The sequence below is a fragment of the Bolinopsis microptera genome, chromosome 1, assembly GCF_026151205.1.
Source record: "Bolinopsis microptera isolate Bmic1 chromosome 1, MBARI_Bmic_1.0, whole genome shotgun sequence".
Classification (NCBI taxonomy): domain Eukaryota; kingdom Metazoa; phylum Ctenophora; class Tentaculata; order Lobata; family Bolinopsidae; genus Bolinopsis; species Bolinopsis microptera.
The window spans coordinates 23,981,528-24,009,508 of record NC_087072.1 but is presented as its reverse complement, the minus strand read 5'-3'; the positions used below and the strand labels follow the sequence as shown (position 1 = coordinate 24,009,508).

The window sequence follows — 27,981 nt, the reverse complement described above, 5'->3', positions numbered from 1 at the left end:
ATCCATATAATGGTCGTGGAGCCTCATTTGCCGAGCGTCAAGCACATGTTAATTGCTTGTGATCTCACTTTACATGATACTTAGTAATTCAGTGTCCGTCTCTTTTTTGGTTTTACCTGCAATTGCTGTTCGTTTTATATTGCTTGTCAATCTGAATCAATGTCCCTTATTCCCCCAGTATGTTTTTAAGGGCGGTAGTCGTGTTGTTGTGGATTGTAAATTCACTACAACTACAAGGATGTGTGCGGTCGTTTTGTTGGTTTTATGAATTTAACAGGAAAGCCACATCAGCCTTTGTTCAGTGTTTGTGAGTGCACCTTTGTTGTCATTGTTACCAGTACAGTGGGAAACATTCTCAGCTGGCTACGTCTTTACCTGCAGCTAATTTATCTAAATAGATGAGTCGAGACACTTTATATTAATTACAGAATCAGCAGGGGTCCATGTTACACTGAGACACAACTTCTTCGCTCCAGACAACGGTCACAGACACAACATTGGTAATCTCTCACTGAAGCCTACATCTTCTGCTGAATCACTTCTCTTCCTCTCAATTCAATTTATAGGAGTTTTATGCGACTTCACACTTCTTTACTTCTAGCGTAAGTAGTTTAACTTTAGCAAGTTCTGTTTATCATGCTGTGTAAGGATTGTGATTTCTCCTGAATTTGTCTTATCCAGTTAGGATATTAATTTGCTGTGATGAATTTGCTTTGGGATCGTAAATTACATGTTTGTTATCGAATTATAATATGATAAAAGTCTATAGCGGATTGTAATCATTTCCCAGGCGTTTATGAAAGTTTTTCTGAAATTCCGTATTCTTCGTAATTCGATCTCAAGTGCGTTTTAGTCACTTACACACGTAACTGTAGTTAAAATGCCGAACGGGTAAACGATGTGTGGACGTTTTTAAAAATATTCATAAATTCATATTATATTCTGTATGCTGTATGCGGTAGGGTATGCAGTATTCAGCTATGATATATACTGAGGACAGAGTATAAGATACACCTACGGTTGCGGGAACCGGAGGACCTATTTACTAAGTCATACTCAAACTCCATATTATATCTTAAGATGATACATTTTCATGTAGACCGTGCATAAATAACGATGCATATAGGATTCTATTCCGCTATATACTACTCCGGACGCTTCATACTAAAAGTATCTATTTTCAGGTTTACCATATTCATACTTCTGAGGCAGAATACAGTAAAATGTAAGTACTCACTACTCACTATGTATAACCTATAAGGTATGCTTCTATTTAAAAACGTCTCTAGTGGAAATGGTTGCATAAACAGAATGCTCAGTTATAGAAACTGATAAGAATAGCTGATAACTCGGACCCTATTTCAATCTATTACTCCGGGTTTACAGGTCAAGATAACACTGATGACACTGAAACGGCGGATGAGGATACTGGACCCAAATGTACTGTTCCCACAATACAAAACGGACAGATAGGGAACGCTAACTCCGTCGACGAGGAGATCAGCGAGTCAACCGCTTTCGAAGTCTTCTGTGACTCCCAGTAAGTTATAGAGTTACGCGTGTGTGTATACCGTGTATACTACCGTGTATACAGTGTATACCGTGTATACCGTGTATACCGTGTATACCGTGTATACCGTATATACCGTGTATACCGTGTATACCGTGTATACCGTGTATACCGTATATACCGTGTATACCGTGTATACCGTGTATACCGTGTATACCGTGTATACCGTGTATACCGTGTTATCAGCTTGACAATATGGCAAAAACCGGACATATTGACAAATGGTTATGCTCGTTGGTTTACTCGGTATATAACGTAACCTTTTCCTAGCTTTAGTACCCTGCCATGTTCACTGCTCTAACTTCCTCCCAGACCCGGTTTCTGTGTTCCAGTAACCCATTTTATCTGTTACAGGTATCAGTTAGGGAGCAGTTCGGTTGCTAATGTACCATGTGTAACTGGTCAGATGCCGTCATCGTGTCGAGGTTCGTTTATATTCTAACTGTTTCAGTCACTATGTTCAAATTAGCGACAGATGTAGAAAGAGTATAAGAGTTACTAGTTACTAGTAGGTATATCAATTGATGCTATGGAAACTTACCCTGCTGTTCCATTAACATCGTGGTTTAGCGGCCACCTTGACACAGTTTACTTCGATGGTTCAAACTTCAAAGCCCAAAATACTTCTTAAGAACTAGCAGGATTTGTATAAGGTGCAGTTTTATTTGGTGCTCAACCCCACTGCACCCCCAAACCGCTGACACAGCTCAATTATCAACCTCCGGCCTACATGTTGCAGCCCCACCCTCATTGTCGCAATAGTTACCCTCAATGTACTGTGCCGCAATTGTGTTGTGTTATTAACAATATACTGCAGTTGTGTTATTAACTTTTGTGGATATAATTCATACGAATGAGCTCGTTAGAACACTGACTCATTGTTCCACATGGTCATACTACTTATGGTCTCCTCCTAGTCGTTGGAGTGGCCTGCACCATGCGGTAACTCCTTTCTCCGGTGTATTAGACATCTCCAGCGAACCTTGTCTGTTGCTTGTTGTTCTGCATCTTCTATCGTGATGTTATCGACACCTGTGAAGATAGCTGCATCCTCCCGGACAACTAATTAGTGTAATAAAAGCAGTCGGCTAATATGTAAACTACGAACAAGTTAAATCGTAACTTATCAGATAGAAAAGGTGGTATTAAATAGATAAGGTGTGTATACTGTGTAAGTTTTAACGTAGTGGTAATTAGGCTGAACTCGTCTCGTATAAAATTAACAACATTGGAAATAGTGTCAGTTAACTGGTGGTTATGAGGGCCGATGAGGGCATATGGAAGACTATTGTTCTTAAAGTTGACAACTTGGGCATTACAGGAATTTCAATCAGTGTTTGTTTATTGGTATTGACTATTGTGTAATACTGATGTGCCTTTATCTCTCTAGTCTTCCCGTTGTTAGATTTTTTTGCGTTATGAGGCCCCTTCCAGCCATTGCCACTGCGAATTTAACCTAAAACCTGCCCAGTTAATAGCGAAGACTGCGAAATTACCACTCCTGCCTAGTAATCTAATTTACCCTGTCCAGATCAGCAGTATATTACACTAAATCCGCAGGTTTTCTCTTAATTTTTTATGTCAAAACCTGCCTAATTAACTAGTGATCCTGCATCAACAGCGCAGGTATTTGTTATTTGGCAGGTTTTCTATTAACTTGGCAGGATTTGCTATAAAATTATCAATCCTTTCCGGATGGATTACGGCAGTGATAAAGTTAAATCGGCAGGTTTTCCATTAACTTGGCAGGATTTTTTATAAAATTATCAATCCTTGCCGGATAGATTACGGCAGTGATAAAGTTAAATCGGCAGGTTTTCCATTAACTTTGCAGGATTTGTTATAAAATTATCAATCCATGCCAAATAGATTATAATGCTTTAATCTTATTATGGCAGCGTTAAATTTATAAATTGGCAGGTTTCTTTTATCTTTCTTTTAAGTTCTTAAGTTATTTGGAATTTTGCTTATTTGGCACCAAAACTAAAAGTCAATAAAACCGAGTTGATTAGCGCAGTCAAGAAATTGGCCGGAGTTGATAAAAAGCTGACAACCATGGCACTGAATCTCCAAATGAGAGGTATAGTACGCTATATACTTATATAGTACGGTACCGCAACAATTGACCCCCTCTCCCCCCCCCCCCCCCCCCCCTCCGACAAATGACCCCCTGATGCAATCTACCCCCGACAATTGACCCCCCATGTAATTACACTGGGGTCAATTCAGGGTTAGGGTAAGGGTTAGGGTCAGGGTTAGGGTCAGGGTTAGGGTCAGGGTTAGGGTCAGGGTTAGGGTCAGGGTTAGGGTCAGGGTTAGGGTCAGGGTTAGGGTTAGGGTCAGGGTTAGGGTCAGGGTTAGGGTCAGGGTTAGGGTTAGGGTTAGGGTTAGGGTCAGGGTCAGGGTTAGGGTCAGGGTTAGGGTTACTGGGTAACACGACTCCTGTCAGCGACATTTGTCCGACAGCGACATCTGTCCGACTCAGGGTACCAGAAAAAACGACATTTGTCCGAAATTGTGATCTGATTTCAATACAACACATTTCCAATTAGAGACGTGATCTGAACTGTTAATTTGAATACGTAACATTGCCAATTTGAGATATGATCTGAGCCATAGTGTACTACTAGTTTATTTTCGACCTAGGCAGGCAGGCATGAAGCAACTGCGTTGTGAATGGCGAGCTCGTAGTCCATGAGAATGTATTGTGGTTGGTAGCCCCAAGGCCTCAGAAGCCCAGGTGTCTATCTCCATGAACATGTTGCGGTAGAGGGTCGTCGATTTTCCAGGAATGAGTCCTTAGAAGAGGGGGAGGTGCCAGCCGTCAGGGAAGAGTCCGTGGACTGTGAAGAGCTGATGGAAGAGATTAGGTGCGGATTTGAAGGTACCGTTGGGCGTTGACTACGCAATGCTCCGCGTCCACCATATGATCTGCGTTCTTAGGAGTCCCCCAAAGGAATGATCGACGAGTCTGTTCGTCCCATCCAGAGTCCCAGAGCATCATTGGACTGTTGTCGGTAGAGAGGATTTAGTTTGCAGGAATGGATAGCGTTTCCAGATCTCTCGGGTCTGTTTGCTGCAGATCTGGGTCTGTTTACTGAAGATTGGTTGCCATTGTGGATTGCGATAACTAATCTCCATACGGCTGCTATCCTATATGTACTCATGTAGGCTGTGTCCTGTGATGTGATCGACAGCTTGTTAGTGTACGGCTAGCACAATCCTGTCCTTAAATAGTCAATCACGTATCGATGGATCAGATCTCAATGGATCAAATCAGCATTCGAACAATGGGAGCAACGTCACGAAATTACCCGTGAGTTTGTGAAATACGAATGTGAACCGAAATTACAATATGATCCGAAATTCGGACAGATGTCGCCAAAAACGACTCCTGTCCGACAGCGAAATCTGTCCGAAATCCCCAATTCGGCTGTCGGACAGATGTCGCTGTCGGACAGATGTCGCCCAATCGGGTTACTGTTAGGGTTAGTATAATAAATATATTTGTTTGGTCAATTGTCGGGGGGGGGGGGGGGGGGGTCAATTTTCAAGTATTATATCACTTGCACCGTTTAGCTCCACGTGGTTTCTTAAGCTTAAATACGTAACTGTCCTGTCAAGATAAAGTAAATCACTATCACCTCTCATTCTTAATAAGTTAGTGAGCAAGCATCTGATCATTTTAAAACAGTCACCTCCCAATTTAGCAAGTTCTTACATCTATATTACAGTCTACACCCTTCAATAATGAGATAATATGTTTGGCCGGTAGAGGGTCCGCAGTAGTCCCATTACAGCATTACCTCATTACCTTAGCATTGCTGTACAGTGTACAACTACTATAAGAGTATAAGATATACATCCTTCACCAAAACTGGTTTGTCCGCTTTCTATTACTAATTTTCCGCTGAAAGTGCCACATCAGTGATCAATTAATATTGGTAAATAGCAATAATTTGAGTTATAGGTTGACCTCCCACTTAGAGCATATGTGGGAGGTCAACCTATAAATTATAGTACGAGCTATTTCCAATTCGTGAATACGAATTTCGATTAAGGTCCAACTTATTAAGTGTCACTTTAACGTGTGACAAATTTCCGATCAAATATCTCATAATCTGAAAATAACTGCATATTTAGAACTATTATATTAATTGTAATTGAAGATTCTTTCAGAATCACTTCATTCACTAAATCTTACAATGTGAACAATGAACAGGTAGAGGCACTGCAACTGAAAAAGTGCTGTCCTCACTACTTAAGAACATAGCAATCTAATCTAAAAATGGCAACCTAAGAACTGAAGTTAAGCAAACAGTTATTTTCCAATAATCGGTTTTTATATGTACTTTTATACTCAAACTTATCATAGACCCCGTGTTGGTAACAGTGGATAATATGCAGTGGCGAAACGTACCTAAGAGGCCGCAGCTGCACCCCCCCCATCCCCTTCCGCATAGCAGGGGTTGCCGGAGTGTCGGGCGGTCGTTTCGCCACTGACTAGTGACTGCATGTATAAAAGTATAAACTATAGAGCCATGTAGGCATGTAGCATTCTGTACTTCTGTAGCTTTGCACAAACCAAGTCTCAGTCCTACACCCTACCTAGTAATAAGGTTATACGATCATTACAGTATTCCACATTGTACACTCAAATTATCCAAAACCCCTGCCAATATAGGTTTAATCACGCCACAAGTTGATTCAAATTATCTCAACTTACGCAGGATTTGCGTTAAATCTGCAGCATTCGACTTTATATTTAACGGAAAACCTGCCAAAATAGAGCAAACCTGCCGAGAGTAGGTGAAAGGTGAGGCAGGTTTTGTGTTAATTTTGCAGGCTTTTCTATAAATCAACAACTCGATTAAATAATTACGTGAGATAAATCTCTGCACGAATACGATAAATAGGCAGGTTTTCGGTTAATTTTGCAGGAATCATTTTAAGACTTCAAATTGATTATCAGTCTTAATGTAAAACCTGCCAAATTAGGTGGCAGGTGGCAATGGCTGGAAGGGGCCTGTTATGAAAAATTGGAATAGCTTTTTTTCTACAATTCAGTTCGATATCTCTAGTTATCTCTCCAAAATGTTTGAAAAGTATCGTTCTTTGGGAAAAAAAGAATGGTCAATGGAGCATATGACTAGGTAGGATAGTTTTTAAACGTTGACTAATAGTAATAATAAAATAGTCATCCGACTGTTTTGCCTCGAGTCGGTAAAATGTATTATTGAGAAATTTATTAGATGCTCCCCATACCGTATACGTAGTAACTTGTACATGTATCCACTGTTGAAACCCACTTTCCGTGTATTTAATATTATCCAACATATTATCTCATCAGCTAATGATAAGGGGCTATAGGAAGCTAAATTAGGTTCACTTTAGTTGTACATTAGTACATTGTGGTTCTGCTTGCTACATGTTGTGCCTCCTTCTTCTTCTTGTAATCTGTTTTACTAAGTGTGAACCTTCTGAAACCGTCCCCGAGGAGGATCAACAGTTTATATCAACAGGTTTAGTTTTATTGTGTGTGGTAGTGCTAGTGCCTAATTGCTAGTATAAGCTTATAAGGGGTTGTTCACATATTTCTTATGCCAAGTTTCGGCTATTTTAGACCCTCTCCCACCTACGTGAGCCACATTAATCGTTTATACACTATAACATATGCAGACATTATATTATGCTTACCCCATTGTGTAACTGTAACACTAACTTTTACACTTTACAGTTGGTTATTTAGGGTGGACATGACCCAAAGCTAAAAATAGAAATTTTCTGTGAAAATAACACATTGTTTAGCTTTACTTTAATTGATAACTTATTTCAGAGATCACACTTACAAACACAGCTACAGAGTATGTTGTCGGATCAGAGGCCAAACTAACTTGCCAAGTAAAGTCACAAGATCAGGTCAGCGAAGCTATCATGACTATTTTCAGTCTCCTATAACTTTGTTTTATGCTTTTTCGCTGTCTGTTATAATCTAATGTTCGAAATGTTGATCGCATGTTAGTTTCTCTGTTTACACCGCATTATTTCAGGTGACCGGAATAAAGTGGATAAAAGATAACCAGGACTTCAGACTACAAGGAGTGTTCTCATCTCAAACATCCTCTACTTTTTTCAGTGTTCTCACCTTCACCATAGCCACTTCTGGAGACGCTGGAAGGTACATTATAGTTCTGTATAATAACAGGGATTCCTTCTAACGAATACTTATTATGATACGCCCATTTTGCGTCCAGGACATGTAACTAGGTTACTAGGTATAACCAGAACATGCAACTAGGTTACTAGGTATAACAAATGAATAGAAATTGTTTATGATCTACTCAAGAAGTGTATTTGATAAACTAGGGTAACCCGGCCTTCGGTTGGGATTTCACTGCCACAGTTAAAAAGGGTAGGAGTATTTACCCGCTGGGTCAAACCCGGATTAGGCGAGCAATTCTATTCGGAGTGCCCTCACGTATCCATTAGTATCCTTAACAGTAACAGCTTAAAAATAGTATCTTAAACAACAATCAATAGAAATTAACCCTTATTAACTCCGCACCACACCCGCATATTTATTAACATGCATTACATTGTCGTATGAAAGTATGAACTCTCTCTACAGTCCAAACAGAGTCAGAACGCTTTGAGCGATTCCTCCCCTAATAAGTTTAAAGTATTACATGACAGTGTAATATATACGCTACATAATATACAGTAATGGGATAGAGAGCAAGCCCCGTAACTCTTACCGTTTCAAGCCATTTTATGTAACATTTGTGATTTGTGGTACAAAACCATCAATTAAACCACTAACCACCGGCCGATTTAAAAAAATTTTGCTTATGGGCTTTGCCAGAGTTTTGTCGGCACTATACCGAAACAACCAGTCCCGTAACTCTTACTGTTTTTTTAATATAACTGACCGGAAATTACACATGCACACACACACACACACACACACACACACACACACACATTCTGAGATTATTGTTTAAGATGATACGAATTACCAGGTACAAATGTGAAGCATCAGTGAACAGCGTCGCTCCGTTTGACAAAGAAATGTACCAATCTGACGTGGTTATCACCATACTCAGTGAGTTACCATCGAAAGTTGCTCACCTCTATTATTAGTTACATATTTGTTTCCTCTTTAAGAGTTTATACCTCGTGAATATCTCACAATGTTATTATGATAATAGTTATAATTATAATAATTAATTATAATAATTATAAACCCGGCCGATTTATGTACCGAGTATCCTATTATCGTGGTGTACTGTGTGAACTAAGTAGTCGCCTTAACCTCCCTCTGGTACGTTTCAACAATCGGGGCAAACAATATTGGTCAGGTCGATGATTTAAAGCGGTTTTTCGCGGAAACACTTAATTTTTAAAAGAACTCACTACACTCTACAGTTTATCACTGTTTCTTAAATTCTATAATGGATAAAAAGAAGTAATGTAAATATCCAGGTACCACAAAGAAGTAATGTAAATATCTGCAGGTACCACAATGAAGTAATGTAAATATCTGCAGGTACCACAATGAAGTAATGTAAATATCCAGGTACCACAATGAAGTAATGTAAATATCTGCAGGTACCACAATGAAGTAATGTAAATATCTGCAGGTACCACAATGAAGTAATGTAAATATCTGCAGGTACCACAATGAAGTAATGTAAATAACCAGGTACCACAACGAAGTAATGTAAATATCTGCAGGTACCACAATGAAGTAATGTAAATATCTGCAGGTACCACAATGAAGTAATGTAAATATCTGCAGGTACCACAATGAAGTAATGTAAATATCTGCAGGTACCACAATGAAGTAATGTAAATATCTGCAGGTACCACAATGAAGTAATGTAAATATCTGCAGGTACCACAATGAAGTAATGTAAATATCTGCAGGTACCACAATGACGCCAGCTAAAGTAATGTAAATATCCAGGTACCACAATGACGCCAGCTGATGACCCGGTTTACCTGATGGTGGGAGAACCGTTCCCTCTCTCATGTATCTTCGTAAACTACGCCTCATATTCTCTCTCCGTCTCCTGGACTCAAGGCTCCTCCTCTGTTAGTTTATCCAATAATTCAGTTTTAATAAACCAAGACCAAGTCTCTTTAAGCTTTAAGCTTTTAAGCTAATTTAGTATACTATGTGTCGGATTTGTATTTGGCTGCATAATTTAAGTTCCCATGTAATTTTATGTACAACAAAAATTGTAAATAACAGCGGTTTTAAACTCTGCTTTAATTAACCACCCTACCCTACAGATGACAGCCTATTTCACTGACGATACAGGGGACACAACTTCAACTAAAATAACACTGAACGCCGGTACTGCCGTTGGTTACAGGTACTTAATTCCAGTTTTACAACTCACATTTATTAATAAACAACCCGTTGTTAGATTGTCTCCCTCTGATCAAACTGTATAACATAATATTGAATATTAGCTTTTCTTTGTTTGACTGTTCCCAACCCTATACAAAGTAGTTGACGTATGTGAACATGGTTGCATGGTTACACGGTTACACGGTTACACGGTTACACGGTTACACGGTTACACGGTTACACGGTTACACGGTTACACGGTTACACGGTTACACGGTTACACGGTTACACGGCCAAACAAGCTCGTCTCATCACTATATAACTACACCATAACTACACTATAACTACACTATAACTACACTATAACTACACTATAACTACACTATAACTACACCATAACTACACTATAACTACACTATAACTACACTATAACTACACCATGTTTCAGTAACGATTACGCGTGTAAAGGAGAGTACAGACATCTGAGCTCAGGTAGAGTCATGACAGTTACTGACTCCAGACGGGTCGAGGTCCGAGGGATAGCTTTTCAGCCGCAGAGCGTTTCAGTCGGTATTGGGGGAGAAGCTAAATTCACCTGCGAAACTGTGGGAGAGATTAAGGTTGGTTGATTAATGATAATATGTGAGATTAGTTACCTGAATTATTTAGTTTAGTTACTTGGTATATTAATTTACTTTGAATTTTGGTCTCTATATGTAGACAAATTTTCTCAACACGACGGGATTGTTTATTCTTGTAGTTCAAGTTAGAGGAGCTGATCAATGATACAACTTGTCCGTATTCAAGCGATTAGATGCAGGGTGATTTCCATACTAACTGTTGCTTAACCCTCAGGGCACTGTAGTGTGGTTAGTTGGAGGAGCCGCCCAGGACGAGGACCTCTTCACAACAACTCACAGTACATCACGTGTTACCCGGTCTATCCTCACACTCGAGTCTGTGGAGAAACAGGACTCTAAAGTTCAGTGTCAGGTCACTTTTGGGGCCGTCACTGTCAAATCTAACGAGGTCGACCTTGTTGTTTACGGTAAGGATCTGGGAACAGCAAGTCTTTTAGTCAGAGGATATGAAATATGAATGTGGTTTCATATTTAAAATGTGTTATTATCATGTTACTGTCAATGTAAATAACATCCGTTCACTCTTTGAAACCATTTATTCATTTATCTACGATATTTTTTTGGGATCTGACACATGTAATTTTGTAATGATCTTTCTAATTTCTAATTTCTATATCATTTATCTACGATATTTTTTTGGGATCTGACACATGTAATTTTGTAATGATCTTTCTAATTTCTAATTTCTAATTTATGATATGATCTGAATGTCTAGGTATCGGAGTTGTGGATCACCCCGGGGATACTGGGTTTATTAAAGGAACAGATAACACGCTGACCTGTTCTATTAAAACTGAAAGTGACGTTGTTCCCTCCATACGGTGGTTTATGGGCTTTTCTTCCGTGGGCGCTGAGAAGGTTAATTCTAATTTCCTCATAAGCGACATTCTCTTTTAGTTATAATAATTCATATTCAGTGAAATATATTCGTTTTTAATTGGACCCTTTGGTAGGTTCAGCATATAACTCTAGGCTATATATTGTATAACTATAACTGACAGAAACCTTTCCTGACAAAATAAAAGTTAGTATTTGACATTCTAAACGCCATTAAGATTAGAGCCCTTGTTCCTCAATAGTACTAATTTGATACTACATTATTCTCCTCAGTACTCAACCACTTCCAACGCAGAAAAGACACTCTACACCTCTGAATTGTTCTTTGATAAAGTTCAAAAGTCCGCTAACGGAGCCTACAAATGCAAAGCAGATTTCACGATCAAAGGCCAAATGACGAGCGTTGAATCCAATCCTGCCAGCATTTATGTTAGAGGTGAGTTAACTAATTTATAACTATTTTATCCTATTGACTCATTAACTAATTGATTTCATTGATTATAAAAATTAACCAACCAACTTCTACCAACTGCCGATACTTTTTAATTTGCAGAATCTTAGATTAATTTTAACTAACAAAACTGTCTGCAGAGGTGATAAAGTTGCCTGGTAACGATTATATAACAAGTGTTGTATCTGGGGATAGTAAAGCATTTTCTTGTTACTTATACGTTGGAGTGGAGCCCGATGGAGCCAGCTTTCAATCAGGTTACATTCCAAAATATCAGTTGACATTGCAGCTTTATTGATGATTTACCATTTCTCGTCATAAATGAGTTACAGATGGTCCCAAAGTGAGATCAAACGAGTTTAATGAAATTCTTTCTCTGGATTGTTCCTTAGCACAATGTGTTGAATATAACTACTTGAGCACTTCAGTTACTTGGTATGTAAACAATGTGGACGTGAAAGGAGTGGCAGACTTCGTGATAGACGATGCAAAAACCACGAAAGTAAAGAAATGGCTGACCGTCCTGAGGATGACTAATATTACCCCGGGTCTTGCGGGTCTTGTTAAGTGTAGCTACACGTGTGGCATTGGACCAGATATCTCAGGTTAATATTAATGTTGACGTTTTTATCCCTTTTGTGGCACTATTATAATTATCAGGTACAATCTAGACATTTTCACCTCTTTATACAGGATTTTGATTCTTCTATACAAAATGTCCAAGATGCAATGTTATCTATCAAAAGTTCCATGCCTATACTTACAGATGAGACGATGTTGTACGTACACCGACAAGTCCAGCTACCTGTAGAGACCCACACAACCTCAGCTACCTTCACCATCACGTGTTCTGCGGGGAACAACGAACTTGCTGCTGTCACGTGGCTTGAAGATGGGACTCCTATTGGCCTTAACGATAACAACTTCAAACCTCAGTCAGGTATTGAGTTAGAAATAAATGTTAATTTTGAGATCAGTTTCCTGTCATTTATTCTAGTTCTGCGATTTTTTTCCAGAACTAGAATGGTCGACAAATGTTTAAACTGTTTTTTTTTTGTTTTTTTTGCTTTCTTATTTTTTATTGCTTCTTATTTTTCAGCGACAATCGAAGACTTTGTGCAGCACAACAGATTGTTGGTTGAAGACTGGTCTACCTCGAAGGACATTGTCACCATCAAGTGTAAATACAGATATGACATCTCCAATAAAGAGTATGAAACGTCCACAAAATTCAGTTGGAAAGGTAAAGCAATCGAGACACTTTGTAACCTTTTGTTACGTTAATCAATTTTCGCTTAAATTAAACATATATTATGAATTCTTGAATCGTGATAATTTACTGGACAAATAAAACAATGTAGCTAAAGTTTCGATTAAATCAGATTATACGGAACCAAATAACAAAACAAATTAAGTAAATCTAATTATTCATTTCCCATTTACAACCTAATTAATTGAATATCCCCGTTATAATGCAGTTCCATATAACCTACCATTTTCAAGGTTTCACCACATCCCCGGACCGTTACACGTACTACAGCCCTGCAGAGAAGACGATATACTGCTCGTACGGCTTCACCTACTCCACCACTGGTCCTACCTCAGCTAAATGGACTAGAGATGGGGCTTCTGTGGACAACGATGACAAGTAAAATAAATACATGATTTAGCCTGGGTCTTCGGGAAACGGTTGCTAACAAACCGTTTTACTTTTTCAGCTAAACCTTCACATTGTAGTTATAACTAACATCACACCACTGTTTTTCCAAGTGAAACATCTTCAGATATGAGGTAGATACCGGGAACAAAGGAGCAGGAAACTGGGAGATATCCCTCGCAATAAAGGGAACTGACGGCGTGGTCACGGAGCAAGATGGTGGCGTGTTCGTGTGCTCTTTTGTCTACTCTGAAACTGAGGAGTACCACAGAAATGCTGATGTCTACTTCTATGGTCAGTACTCAAAATACAAACATTTACTTTTTCATACATCACGCTTACACACTACATAGTATGGAACACACTTTGTGCATTATTTTAAACTGTGGACTATTTCTGGGCCGTTCTCTTCGTACGTTTGTTTTGAGATCCATGCACTGGTGGTACCGAATGTAGACATTGACGCAAGAACGGAGCCCCCAATCCACACTGAGTGCTGTCTGTTGTGTGGTGCTATAACTTTTACCCTCGCCAACTTCGGACTCAAACTGTTAACTTCTTTTTCGAGTCGGAGGTCTAATCCTGGTAACTTAGTCGTACCTCCAACCAGAGTGATATTTCGGTACAGATCACTCCTTAGATCTATTCCACATTTCATGATGGATTCTGCGCAAGCAGTATGTAGTCCCGGGGTTTGTCTTCCTAACAAGAATGGATCGAACAAGGCTTCAGCACACTGAAAACGCTCTTTATTTACTGACAGTACCTGCCCGTCTGGCAAAGTATACTTCTTTTTCAGTGTATTTCCCGCTGTGTTATCCCGCAACTCTCTTGCGGGATCCTGAGCTACAAAACACAGTTTCTCCTTGATATCCCGCGCAATGTCCCTCTCTGAAGAGCTCACAAACTCGTAACCGGTATTTTCGTTCAACAGCTTTGTTAGATAGTCTGTGAGCTCCCCTCCCGCCACTTCGAGTCTTGTAACAGCTTGAGGGATAGAGAACCCCTGGTATATGGGCACCAGATGGGTAACCCCCTCCCCGCTATCCACCACCATACCTGTGGTACCACCGGATGAATAAAGAGCCAGAACTGACTGCATCCCAAAATGAATGCCTGGACAGCTAAAGTTTTCGAACATTATCTGTGCGGTTATTTCCTTGTTCTGTTTGGGATTCAAGGGAGGCTCGGTTAGCAGGACAGGGTGTTCATTTGGTGATACTTTTAGTTCTTTGTTGAATACATGATCCCAGATCTTCTCCATGTCGTCCCAGTCTGTCACTATTCCGTACTGTATGGGACAGCGCAAGTCGAGCATTCCCCTCTTCCACTGAGCTTCACTACCCACAAAATATTCCCGTGAGGTTTCGGCTGCTACCATGGGCGTGTGGCTGTGTTTAGGGTGGCCCACCACCGAGGGAAATACTGAAGTCGGAGTATCGTCCCCGGCAAACCCAGATTTTATGATTCCAGTACCGCAGTCGAGAACTACGCTGTTCATCCTCGATTCACCGTATATGGAAGAGCGGACAAATCACGAATGTATAAATTGGACAAACGTCAAGTTGTGTCGTTAAACGGATTGTAAAATATATGATACTCTTATATTCCTCTCCGTAGACCGTGGTTATAGCCACCCAAATTAAATTACAGGCTAGAATATCACACTCGACTGTCTTAATTTAATCCCTAAATGTTTATTTCTTTCTAGGCGAAGGATTTTTCGGAAATCTTTACTCTTTAGTAGTATTTTGTTTCTTGGGATAAATGAAACGAAGGGTATCAAATTCGAATACGCTTATATTTCGGAATATTGAATATGTAAGTAGGTTTCACCCGATAAATTTCTCGTTTAGGGCACATACATACATTTAACACACATAATATGATTCGATTTTCAGTACCTTATAATGTTACTTAAATAACAAGTCGTTACCTTTTGTATCAATAAACCCGTACCTAATCTCAGAATCACTGTAATAACGAATCACATACTCACTGTAATGCCCGTCTTTGTAAGGCTATCGACCTAAATCTCTGATTGTCCGGCGATTCCCATGACTTTGTTGATGATAAGAGCAGATGAAGAGCCCAGAGTTAAGCCAAGCAACATCATCATGGTCATGAGATTACCAGCCATTTCTCGTTCTTCTAGGCTAACTTTATCAGCAGCAGCGCACATGGGAGTAGAGCCCATGTAACCGGTGGTGAACCCCAGGATCAGGATCACGATCAAGGGACATCCTTCTCCAGAGATGAAGGGACCATTAAGCGGTAGGACGGACATCAATAGAATGGGTATGAGCGCCCAGCGCAGACATCCCATCAACAGGAGGATATTATCCGGCATCTTCCAGGGTAGCCCAGTTACCAGGGTTCCTACCAAGTCTGATAGGTTGAAAGCTGTGATGAGGATGACCGGGAGCCAGCCGTTCGACCACGAAGATCCTATAACGGATGCCACACCAGGGTAGAGTAGGTTGGTCACGAAGTACACGTTCAAGATCCCAAACATCAGCTTCCAGATTTTCTTGCTTACTTTGAGCCGTAGCTTCAGACCCTCCTTGATCGAGTCCCAGGCAGACTTCTTTGTCTTTGAGGGAAGAGGAGAGTAAGATACGGTATCGTACTGGTGTTTATCTTCAGCAGTCGCAGCCTCCTCCTTCGCTTTGTAATACTTCACAAACTCGCTTTTCTTGATGTATCTGTGAAGGATAATGCACACTATTTCACCGACTATTGACAGGGAGAAGAAGATAACAGTATTGGTAAGGGGGTCCTCAATCGTCAACTTTGTCACGATCCTGTTGAATGAGACCACAAGCCCAGCGAAGCTCTCCCCTAACATGAGGGCCCTGGTGTACTTGCTGGGCAACATGCCAGCGTAACCATAGTAACTGGCCTCTTGCACTCCGCACCCTATCCCTGTGAAGATGGTAGCTCCAATGGTCACCAGAAACCCCGTGCTACTGTCCACCACACCCAGGATTGTGAGCGCCACCAGCAAGGCCATGGAGAGCAGGGATATCATGAAGGCCAGGTAACCGAAGGAGATCCTCTTATGAGTGGAGACCTTGTTAACCAGAACCACGTTGATGATCACCGCCAAACAGACTGTGTAGGAGTTTGTGGAGGCGACTATAAATGCCATGTTGTTCCGGTTGAAGCTGAGCATAAAGTAGTCAACTGCTGCCACAAAGCTGTTGAAGGGCAGGTGAAACCCAGCTCCAAGGATCATAAATGCTACGAAGTAGCGGTTGTATCTGTCCCTGGGTCTCTTCTCCTCGCAAGCTTTTTCCTCTGATATATCATCTACTAGGTCGTCGAACAGGAACTTGTCTTCCACCTTGTAGTAAGGAGTTGGAGGGAGTGGTACCAGCAGTGTATCCGAGATAGAGATCTCCTCAAGATCACTGTACTGAGTAGAATTTGACTCCAGAGTCGCTGGAATTGAGGTGGTGTCTTCAGAGGAGATCAAGGATACTGTGTCCCCGAGAGCCTCTGCAGTGGTGTTGATATCTTCTCCTGATATCATCTTTAGTCGGCTTAGTGTGCACTTCTTCTATATGAACTTCTTCTGAAGTTAAGTGTTCGTTATTTGGCGACCAACCATCTTTGAGGAAATTTCAATACTGACGGATTTAATTCAAGTCAAAAATTCTACAGTAAGAAAGCAATCAAATTCGCTGGGAAATCAGGTATTAACACTTACATGGGGAGAGGAATGAACCAGTGGATGCTAGAGATCGTTTGTTGAGAGCGATTCCGGCTTGTAGTATGAAACTATCTGCTCCTTTATCGACAACACTTTTCTTCATATCACGAATACGGGACCTTTTCTCGAGACTTAAAGCTAAAAAAGTGTGCAGGTTACTTCAACAATCAACATCGCACAATATCATGGGACGTATTGGTTTTATATCAAAGCTTATAAAAAATGTAAAATTATTTCCGCTGTAAGAAAATCAAAGTCCTGAAACGTATTTTGGGATAGTCGACATTTCAGTGTGCAGTGCCCTATACAGAAGGAGACTATATCATAAGTTTAATTATATATCTTCCTTAAATATTAAATAAACATTGTCTGGAATATACTGTCTATACTGCTATACTAGTCGTTATACTAATATACTAGTCTCTTACCTAGAATAGTTATCTTGAGACAATAGTCTCGCCATATATAAGCATCGCATAACTTTCCATCACATACAGTGTGTCAAGTATATCGAAACTCAAAAGTAGTTGGAAAGCAAAATGTCTCTAGTAATGTCGAGTTTTTTGCGTTTACGTACGCACATCCGCTAATTACAATAAAATTGTCTTCAAACTGGATAAACAGTCCTGCTCAAAGTGCACATTAGAAGAACTAATCAAGTGTGAACGCTGTCATGGTAGAACTACTCATAATTCAGTCAAAATTCAATAAGTTAAATTTTCACTTTGCTGTGAGACAATTCGATTAATTTAGACTGTGTTGATTCTTGTAACGGTACAAAATACAAAAATAAGCTCATGTATAGAGTAAGACGCACGTGGCACAAGCCGGTATAATTCAGAAGATACAATCTGCATTGGCATGGAATAAGAAATTTACACCTCAATTTAGACACCTGTTGTATTAGTACGGTTGGATTTATTTTTCAACATGACTTATATTAGGTCCATAATGTTCATAGACGTCATTTGCAAGCTTCAATTCGTAAATTAACAGGGGGTCTGGAAAATGCGGACATGAATATAGTGGGATATCTGAATGCTGACAAACATGTGCTTACATAATATGTTGAAACCTTCTACCCCACCTACATATTAATGCAGTCCCTAAAAGCAACCTAGCGTGAATATTGGATTAGTTATGCTGTGAGTCAGGATAATGGAGGGCAAGGGGCATAAAATCAAATTCTAGGACCACAAACTCCCACAAACCTGACAACATTATTATATTTATAGGTATAAACTCTTATACAGCACCTACTTAGCTGGGTACAGTGTTCATTGAGAGTTTTTATCTTTTTATTGTGAGCTTTACTAATGAAATATGTTAGCACATATCCAACATACCTCTTAGTCAGGACATATAACTCTGTATAACGGGATATAGGGTATAGGGTCACTTTCAGCTTTGAAAAGAGTGCATCTTTAAATTACCATTCAAGCTGGAGAATCATGACTAGAAAGGATCAGAGTACCCGTTTTCTTGAAATTTGTTGCTTTCTTGTAATATTTCGTGATAGGGATTAAAAGGAGCTGGATATGCACTGAATAATGGGAAATGTGGGACCGATGACAAACTTATTCTGCTATAACCTGGATTGTCTATCTTGCGCCACTGCAGCTAGAATAGCTTGAACTAGAACCTCTTGAGCTAGAAATTCAACTACCAAATTGTATGAACTTCAAAAATCGATGAAATCAATAAAACATTTTACAATATTCGGGTGGTCGAATCAATGCAATTGCTTACAAAATGAGGAAAGATAGACTATGGAGGTCGACAAAATCTACCGTGCAGTAACTTGAAAGCTTGTAGTCTTAAAGTGGATATGGTGAGTAAACTAAGTCTATCACCTAACCGGAAAGTCTGTTTATTCCTAGAATACCTATAATTCCGATGAATACGAATAGCTTTATAGCTTTATAGGATAAACTCATAATAGCTATATCATACATTATAGTGTCACTGTCAGGTCGGAATGCAAACAAATATTACATTAATTTTCTCCTAAACAAGTTTTGCTCACACAAACACAATTTGTAAAAGTAAAACTTGTTTGGTTGGATTTAATTTTGTCAAAACTCAAATATACATTATCCATCCTAGTGCGATGAATGGTTAAGGTCGAAGGTTAAGATGCCAGAGATTTCAGATTCAGTTAACGTTCTTGAGATACCTGACCTGATTTTTCTAAAATTCGTAGAAATATTTTATTTAATGCTCTTTGATGGAATATCAGAATATGCTAAATTAAAATAGTTTCATGTACCGTATATAAATATTTTCATATATACGTTATTAAAGGGTTTCGTTATATTGATTAATCTGCCAGAAACTTAAATATGAATATATAATATATCCTATTATAATATATCCGGATATTACAATATGATTAAACGTCGTATATTTAATATTCTCCATCATCAATTTTTAACGAATCTGGAAAATTAGAGACATATGAGCACTTCTAATTTAGAATTTGTTTAGACGCTTAGCATCCCTTATTGTGTCCATACGAGAAGTGATCTGACGAAACAAGGTCCATCCAAAGTAAGAGAATTGTATAAGTTTATGCCAAATTTTAATGTGTTATAGTGTGTACGCAACGGCTTTGTCGTCCAAATCAACAATCAATCGTGATATTAGCGACAACTTGATTATCAATTGGTAGACTTTACTAAAAACTGATCACAAAAGGCAATGCTCAACGTCAATGTTGATTCCAGCAAATGTTTGCTAGTTTTGACAACGTTTGTAACTTTTATAGTAAGAGTTTTCGTTGTTCGTTTCGGACAATCCAAGGTGGGGCACGATTATGCAACACCCGAGATTGAATTTAAATAAAAGCCTCTTTAACATGTTTAAATGTCATAGCTGTTTAAATGTCATAGCTGAGGGCATCTTTTGTTTAAGAAGGTCGGGGTGGTGGCTGCAAACCCTTTCTATTCTGCGTAAGAAGTCATTTCATTTGTTCTTTTTTATTAAATACTTTTCAAATTTTACAGAGTACAGCAATAGATGAATATAAAATAGAATCGTTCAAAATATCATCCCCATCTGTAAAATATGATGGGCACCCAAACACATTAAACACATAGTGAACTATGTCCGCAGTAACTTGGACTCATTACATACTGGATATGACGATTATTAAGAAAGATAACAAAGAACCGAAAAGCAAGGAACCGTTATCCTCAGCGGCTGCAACTATAAATGGCAGTAGCCTACAACTAAATGATTGTCAGGCCAAAAGTTAGAAAGCTGTCAGAACCCTTGTGCAACAAAGTTAACTGAGGTGTGAAATAAGAGCACAGTTATATAACCACAAGATGCAAACTAAAGTGCTGAAATCACGCCCGTTTCTATACACGTCATCTGTTGCCCGGACACTGTCACAACCTGTCCGTCATCGCCAAAAATAGAGCTGCAATAACGATTGTCTCACTCAATCTGGCGGTTGAGTAGAGTGAGATAACGGTGTGAGCTGAGTGCTCTACAGTCACGTGGCTGTCCTGTGGGGAGTAGCCTGATTGTGCTTGACTTGCTAATCAGATGAGTGGAAGGTGATGTTTTATTACAATATTGTGTTTTAATAATAACTTAATTAGTAATGGTCCCCTGAAGGGAAGTCTAAGCTGTTGCTTGTCGGTCCAACCATCCTACAAGCTCTCCTTAACTCTAACTCTCTCTCTCTCTAACTCTCTCTAACTCTCTCTTTCTGTGATTAAAATGTGGCCGTTATACTTTATAGTGGTGATTAGTGGAGAGTGGCCGACGCTTAAGCCATGGGGGAACATTCTTAACTCTATTGATTTCTAGTTTAAAATGTTATCCATATCAACTTAAATACGGTCCTCTGACATCCGATGCTCTCTCAATTACTTTACAGTTATTGCTGCAAGAACATGTCACTAGATATTATTTTATTCTTATGACAAGCTTGCCAACAGATAAATTGATATCGTAGATACTAATAGTTGATAATATAGTTGATACTAATAGCTAATAGTTGATAATACCCTCAGATATTGAGACATTGCCTGCTGAACCGAAGTTCTACGACGCGCTCTCAGTGACCCTTACATGCGTTCTGAAGAGCAAGGATCTGACCGTATCCGGGGTGAAATGGGTGAAAAACAGCGAGACAGTGAAAGCACCTACCTTCAATGTTACAGCTGGATCAGACCCACTTACAAGCTACCTTTCCATCAATGAGGTAACGTTAATATCTTTAAAGTTCTTCCTAATTCTTTTAAAGTTAATAAATATAACTTGGAGTCTTGGATATCTTGTTGCCGAATAGATAAGACAAAAATGCTATAATTTGTAGTTCCTCATTTATCTCAATAATACGGAAATTCGGTACATAGTTAATTTGTGAAAATAATCTTCATAATCTGATTGAGTCGTGTATTACTATCTACATAAGATAAGAAGGGTTAAATTCTCAACCCGAAGTAGAAATGTATGAACCCTGGTTGTTCCAGAGTTGTTCCAAACTGGTACAAGTTTATCTCTAGTTAATATTTAATCTCGCTGCCCAGGTGGTAGCAGCTAATGAAGGTACCTTTGGTTGTCTATACGATGTGCCGGGCAACAAGGAACTTGAAGAGACTATGTACGCTTACATTCGCAGTAAGTTGTCCGCCATCATAGTATCTTATTTAACCCAACCAACGCGTTTATTAATAGTATGTGACGATCAAAGCATCATATGTAAAAAGGAAGACAAACATATTATGATATTCCCAAATAACTAAAGAATATCAGCTTATGCCAGTTTTTTTAATCTGGCCTACTAATGAAGGCGATTGTACTTTTCTGCCGTATCTCCTAAGTCCTAATTGTATCAATAAGTTTGCTTTCATTGCCAATGATGTAATGGTCTGGGATTGTGGTTTAACACGTGTCACGTACGTAATCCTCCATTTTCTGAAAATCTCTATAGATATTTTTTATCAGAGAGAGATTTATCATTACACCCCCTATATTTTCCTTCAACTAGAACCATCGAAGTCATATGTGATTTGTCTCTGAAGTAAATATATGTTTCTGTGTGTGTATGTGATTTGCTATCTAATGCAAATCACATACAGAAACAGATCACATACAGACAAATATTCTAGATTTAATGTACTTTTTCGTACACTTTTAGGAATTAAGCTCGGGTTGATGAAAATCCAAACTTTCTAGAATACTGACAAATAAATTTTAAGCGAACGCTCAATTTTCGCCCTGGAATTTCAGTGTGCCCTACCTAAACACTTGATTACTTAGTCTTTCTATTTCTGTTTCTCTTAATACTTTAATAGTACTGGACTTAAGAGTTGATTGGCTAATTACAGACTAGTGAGTGCAGACTACTGATTGTTGCTGACACGATCACTTGTTAGTTACACTAATTGTGGATTTGAAACATTTCCACTAATCACACTGGCTCCACTAAAGCACTAAGCGAATCACACTGTTCTGATGTTTAGTCCGAGCACTTTCTTAGCAGCACCGTATTATTATCTACTTCAACCCTCGTGGTCTCACACGTGACCAATCACTTCAGATATAGAGCTACTGAGTGAGGAGTACTTGGTGGTAGCAGCAGGAAGTGAGGTGGAGCTGTCCTGCTCTGTTAAAAACTACACTAAAGTAGATCTGAACTGGTACAAGGATGGGGCTACTGATCCAGTTCCCGGGCACACCGAGACTTATGACGACTTCGTTGTGACTAGTACCCTTACTTTGGAGAGTGTTCAGAATGAGAATCTTGGAGAGTACCGGTGTGGCATTGAAGATTCTAGATCTGGAAAGTCTTCAACTGTTTCCTCGGTGACAGTGAGTGCTGTGGGTGCTGTGGTGCTGAAGGGATCCGGGCCTGCTACAATCAAGTGTGATCTATCGGGTGCTGTCTCGCAGCCAATCTCTGTCTTATGGACAGGTGACCATTTTGAGCGGATTTTTCTTCTAGTTGAAGTAAATTTGTGCTTTTGTTTTTATTGTTTTGATGATTTGGGTTTCCAAAATGATTCTTACGCTTGTTTTTTTTAGACGAAAATGACAAGGAGTACAAGGCGACCGACTCTTCAAGTGAATATACAGTGGTGGCAGGAACATTCAAGGACGGAGAGCAGACCACTACTCTAGAGATTGAACCATCCACTTCCGCTATCTTCACTTGTAAATTCGTGTTGGACGGAACCACTGGAAGCAGGTTGGATTTTTTAACTGATATTAAATTAAAATAATAATAGATTGTTCAAATATTGATTTTAGATTTATTTTCTCTTTACTGGATCGTATTCCACTTGTTCTAACGATTCTTCTTTTATCAAGATAATTGTTTTCCCTTCATTTTTCATGTTTAACTGGCTAGCAGGCTAAGCACACCTTTTGATTTCAGGAAAGTTGCTGTAACGGTAGTGGAGATCACCAGTACCCCCTCTATGGTGCACAAGGGTTCAGACACGTCAGTCCAGTGCCGGTTGGAGGGTGCCAGCACCGCTCCCACAGTATCCTGGTCCCAGGCAAATAATCCCGACCAAGAGACAACAGAGAATACTGGAAATTTCGCAGACAAAGTTCTGGTTAGCACGCTGGAGGTGAAGAATGTGATGAAGGAACTGCTGTACAGCTGTACGTTCAATGTGGAGGGTACCGAGTTTAGTACGGAAGTTCTGGTAAGTGCAGACTGCAGAGTTTTGGTTTGTGAGTTTGGTTGATGTTAGCTCATTCAGAAAACTGTTCGGGTCAGCCTGAAGTATTTCTATGATTCTAATTTTGTTTTCCTTATCTTGAAACTCGTTCAGATCAACATATACGAATTGGCTATCCCTGCAACACATATAGTAGAGAAAGGAAAGTCGCTTCAGATAGAAATACAGATTGAGCCCGAAATACCGGACATAACCTCTTATGTTAAGTAAGTTCTTCTTGGTTATAAAAACACTGTATTGTAGCCTGTAGGTCTTGGCTGTTTTTGTTGTTGTTGTAGGTCTTGGCTAGCAGTAGCAGTCTAGATTGCAAGTTGTTGTCCTATAAAAATGTGTTAAAGCCCCAACTATCATCCTATTTCGCCTGCTTCGAACGTTACAAGCGTTGAATTATAAAATAGATGAACAAATATACTTGAATTCTCATTATTAATTACTACCCATCAGGCAATCTGAAGTATCAGAAGACGTGACAGTAGACGGGACAGCAACCATCACCGTAGAGAAGGAGAAAGTAACAGTTACTTACGCTTCAGTTGTTACACCCATGATATTTACTTACCAATACACAGACAGTTCTGATGCTGTACACACGTTGACATCTAACATTCACGTTGTTGGTAAGTCTGAGTCACAAATTGTGTGGATATATTTGGGGGGGGGGTTCACCCTGATTTTTTTGTGAAACTTGGTTTCGAGATAGCAGTTGACCAACAAACTAAGACCGGTGACCGAACTTTTGAGGGGGTCCCCAACCGCGACCGCCAAACGGTGCCCGCGGGGCAGCCACGCCCATATTTGGTCCAAATTAGGCCAAATTTAGCCAAATACCCTAGGAAACTAACACACTCACAGGATCCCACATGACGTGTAACCCCAGGATTTGGTTTTTGAATCGGACACTGAAAACAACGATAGAGGAGCGGTCTACACGCTCACAGGCTACCATGTCTCGTGTAACCCCAGGATTTAGCACGCTCACAGACTAGCACGTCTCGTGTAACCCTAGGACTCACTTAACAGACTTTAACACGCTCACAGGCTTCCACGTCTCGTGTACCTTAGGATTTGGCTTTGGATCGGCCACTCAAAACAACGATAGAGGAGCGGTCTACACGCTCACAGACTACCACGTCTCGTGTAACCGCAGGACTCTAACACTTATAACAGACTCTAACACGTTCACAGGCTTCCACGTCTCGTGTACCCTAGGATTTGGTTTTGGATCGGAAACTCAAAACAACGATAGAGGAGCGGTCTACACGCTTACAGGCTACCATGTCTCGTGTAACCCCAGGATTTTACACGTTCACAGGCTACCACGCCTCGAGTGTATCCTAGGATTTGGTTTTGGATTGGACACTCAAAACAACGATAGAGGAGCGGTCTACACGCTCATAAACTACCCCGTCTCGTGTAACCCCAGGATTTAACACGCTCACGGGCTATCAAGTCTCGTGTAACCTTAGGATTTAATACGCGTACGCTCACAGGCTATACCACGTCTCGTGTAACCCTAGGACTCTAACACTTAACAGACTCTAACATGCTCACAGGCTTCCACGTCTCGTGTACCCTAGGATTTGGTTTTGGATCGGACACTCAAAACAACGATAGAGGAGCGGACTACACGGTCACAGGCTACCATGTCTCGTATAACCCCAGGATTTTACACGTTCAAAGGCTACCACGCCTCGTGTACCCTATGATTTGGTTTTGGATCGGACACTCAAAACAGCGATAGAGGAGCGGTCCACACGCTCACAGGCTACCATGTCTCGCGTAACCCTAGGATTTAACACGCTCTCAGGCTTCGACGTCTCGTGTAACCCTAGGACTCTAACACTTAACAGACTCTAACACGCTCACAGGCTTCCACGTCTCGTGTACCCTAGGATTTGGTTTTTGGATCGGACACTCAAAACAACGACAGAGGAGTGGTCTACAGTGACGTTACAGGAACATTGCATACTCCTACGAGTTGCACGTAGCAGGCCATGACCGTCCCTGGAAGTCCCTGTCTCCTCATCGTTAACCCGTAAGGGGTTGCACCAGGGGCGGTGGTAACAGAGTGGGGACGCGTTGCGAAAGCCACCGCAAGGAAGGCTTACAGTCGATGCCAACCAATCAAAAGACATACATACATACTCATTAACTACATTAAATGGATGTATTACCGCATTTAAATCCGTGAGAATTGTCTGATATTATTATATATGCAGTGAGAACATTCTTAGTTTCCTTAAACCGCATACCTTAACCTGATGACTGAGAATGCTTATCATAACTCTAATAACCTCCCAGAGTTCAAAAAGAACAAAGTCAGTCTCAGTGATGGTGTGGAGGAGGCCGAGCTAGCATGTACCATGCACGGAGATCTATCAACGGAAATGAGGCAGCAAGTGTCCTCATATTGGGTTATTGGAGGACAGAAAGAGTTCAAGATGGCTACAGTAGCTGGTTTTTATATACTTATTCTATTATTTCTGGTGTTTCTTCGTGTTCTAAGATGTTTGTTTGACGTGGAGAAAAGCGCCTTATCAATCTCGTTTAAGGCCCAAATAACATCCACTATATCTTGTGACCTGACATTTTATATTAATAGGAAGTTCGGTAACCAGCAAGTACGATATGACGGTTACCAGTGCCACGGTCGACCAAGAAGTTGCATGTGGGTTTTCCGTTCAAGGAAAGGAATTTACCCACACAGCTACATTAGATATCATTGATATCACGTGTCCTGAAAAAGTGGAAATAGGTGACGACGGGGAGGTTGATATAGCGTGCACCATCTCCGGCTCCAAGCACTTCGAGCCAGTCAAATCTATTTGGTACAAAGGTGAGTTAACCTCAGTCCTCGAGAAAAATAACCAGAAACTTTGTTGAATAGTGATCAAATTCATTTGTAAACATTGCTACGAAATATCTAGTGTTCAATTGTAAAAGCACGTACAGAGTGTCTCCATCAACCTCACAGGTTTTAGAATTCTGTTTATAGATATAACTGTCGAGACTGAATCATGCCCTGAATTTTCTCAGTCATATGTCGTTCTTTGTCTATCTAACCCACGCAATACACCAAATAGCATCCTGTAACGGTTGTTCTATCCCTAGGAAACTCCCAGGAGCTGATACAGAGCCTGTCAGGCGCTGGCTGGCCGGACCCGGTCACCACCACATTCGTAGACGTCTCTACCACCGGGGCATACCGCTGTGTTATCGATATGGGGGTTGCGGAGTTTACCAGGAATATTGAAGTCACTAAAGCGGGGGTTGTTGACCCAGTTGACCCTGTTGACCCTGTTGATCCAGAAGGTGGCTCCGATAAGAATCTGCCCCTTATAATCGGTATAACGGTTCCAGTGGTGCTTGTTTTAATAGCAGTGCTGGTGGTCGGGTACTGCTGCTTCAAGAAACACAGAACAAGACGGGCGTCCTTCAACATCAAAACTCTGTCCATGAACTCAAACTCATTTAATCGACCTGAGTCTCTGATATATGCGAACGCGGATGGTCAGGCCCAGGGAGCACATCGGGCGGCAAGGTACAGTACACAACATCGCGAGAACGATCAGGCCCACATAAACGGCAACAATCTCAGGGTCAACTACCGGGTAAATAACCCTAGGACTGATTCCAGGCCACAAGCGAGGAAGGCAGCCCCAACACCTCCAAGCTCGGGAGGTTCTAGAACCCCGACAAGGACTGATGTTCGGACGCCCGACAATTCAGGCGTCAGATATAACCGGGACTTTGATGCCAGCGTGTACAGCAGGAATCTTGCGGCCAAAAATTTGGGAAACATCCCGACATCTAACGCTTGAGTCTCCCGGAAAACAGATTTTGAGATTTTCATCTTTTTATAATTGCTTTGATACGCAACCTGATTGTTTTGGCTTTATATCAAACTTTTATTTTCGTTTTCTGCTTTGATCACAATTTTCGCATGTCAATGCAAAATGCTAAATGTAACTTTTAAACGTGATCTATGATAATTTGCTGAAATAATGGTTTGTAGTTGTATATATTTTGCAAACATCGCTCATTTTA

General features: G+C 40.2%; 3 protein-coding genes across 5 annotated transcripts; 1 reads left to right on the top strand and 2 right to left on the bottom strand.

The window, feature by feature from the left end:
• Window positions 1–433: 433 nt before the first annotated feature.
• On the top strand, window positions 434–27,981 carry LOC134822080 (titin-like). Of its 2 annotated transcripts, XM_063832949.1 has the most exons (29): window positions 434–602; window positions 1,185–1,225; window positions 1,387–1,540; window positions 1,925–1,995; window positions 7,407–7,489; window positions 7,621–7,748; window positions 8,590–8,672; window positions 9,537–9,664; window positions 9,866–9,948; window positions 10,375–10,546; window positions 10,782–10,974; window positions 11,283–11,425; window positions 11,678–11,840; window positions 11,996–12,112; window positions 12,284–12,460; window positions 12,622–12,795; window positions 12,955–13,098; window positions 13,359–13,503; window positions 13,640–13,806; window positions 21,253–21,443; window positions 21,772–21,862; window positions 22,785–23,159; window positions 23,270–23,432; window positions 23,622–23,898; window positions 24,028–24,140; window positions 24,379–24,551; window positions 26,236–26,391; window positions 26,537–26,770; window positions 27,046–27,981. In XM_063832949.1, exons 1-29 carry the CDS (start codon window positions 574–576, stop codon window positions 27,753–27,755), a joined length of 4,878 nt encoding a protein of 1,625 aa, XP_063689019.1. In that variant the 5' UTR covers window positions 434–573; the 3' UTR covers window positions 27,756–27,981. The 2 variants fall into 2 exon arrangements, with proteins under 2 accessions (XP_063689019.1, XP_063689028.1); XM_063832958.1 differs by lacking the exons at window positions 434–602; window positions 1,185–1,225; window positions 1,387–1,540; window positions 1,925–1,995 and adding an exon at window positions 6,813–7,092.
• LOC134822097 (actin-like) lies at window positions 13,813–15,076 on the bottom strand. The gene has a single exon (XM_063832995.1). It carries the CDS (start codon window positions 15,011–15,013, stop codon window positions 13,886–13,888), a length of 1,128 nt encoding a protein of 375 aa, XP_063689065.1. The 5' UTR covers window positions 15,014–15,076; the 3' UTR covers window positions 13,813–13,885.
• LOC134822090 (equilibrative nucleoside transporter 4-like) lies at window positions 15,295–17,377 on the bottom strand. Of its 2 annotated transcripts, none has more exons than XM_063832970.1 (2): window positions 17,225–17,377; window positions 15,295–17,089 (listed from the first exon to the last, which is right to left on the bottom strand). In XM_063832970.1, exon 2 carries the CDS (start codon window positions 17,045–17,047, stop codon window positions 15,542–15,544), a length of 1,506 nt encoding a protein of 501 aa, XP_063689040.1. In that variant the 5' UTR covers window positions 17,048–17,089; window positions 17,225–17,377; the 3' UTR covers window positions 15,295–15,541. The 2 variants fall into 2 exon arrangements, with proteins under 2 accessions (XP_063689040.1, XP_063689050.1); XM_063832980.1 differs by having other exon boundaries at window positions 15,295–17,086; window positions 17,225–17,371.

Excerpts from the sequence above, each read along its gene's own strand:
- LOC134822097 (XM_063832995.1), bottom strand. The coding sequence starts at position 15,013 with ATGAACAGCGTAGTTCTCGACTGCGGTACTGGAATCATAAAATCTGGG.
- LOC134822090 (XM_063832970.1), bottom strand. The coding sequence starts at position 17,047 with ATGATATCAGGAGAAGATATCAACACCACTGCAGAGGCTCTCGGGGAC.
- LOC134822080 (XM_063832949.1), top strand. The coding sequence starts at position 574 with ATGCGACTTCACACTTCTTTACTTCTAGC. Across the intron at positions 7,490-7,620 it reads AAGTAAAGTCACAAGATCAG|GTGACCGGAATAAAGTGGAT; the intron begins GTCAGCGAAGCT and ends GCATTATTTCAG. Across the intron at positions 26,771-27,045 it reads CAAATCTATTTGGTACAAAG|GAAACTCCCAGGAGCTGATA; the intron begins GTGAGTTAACCT and ends TTCTATCCCTAG.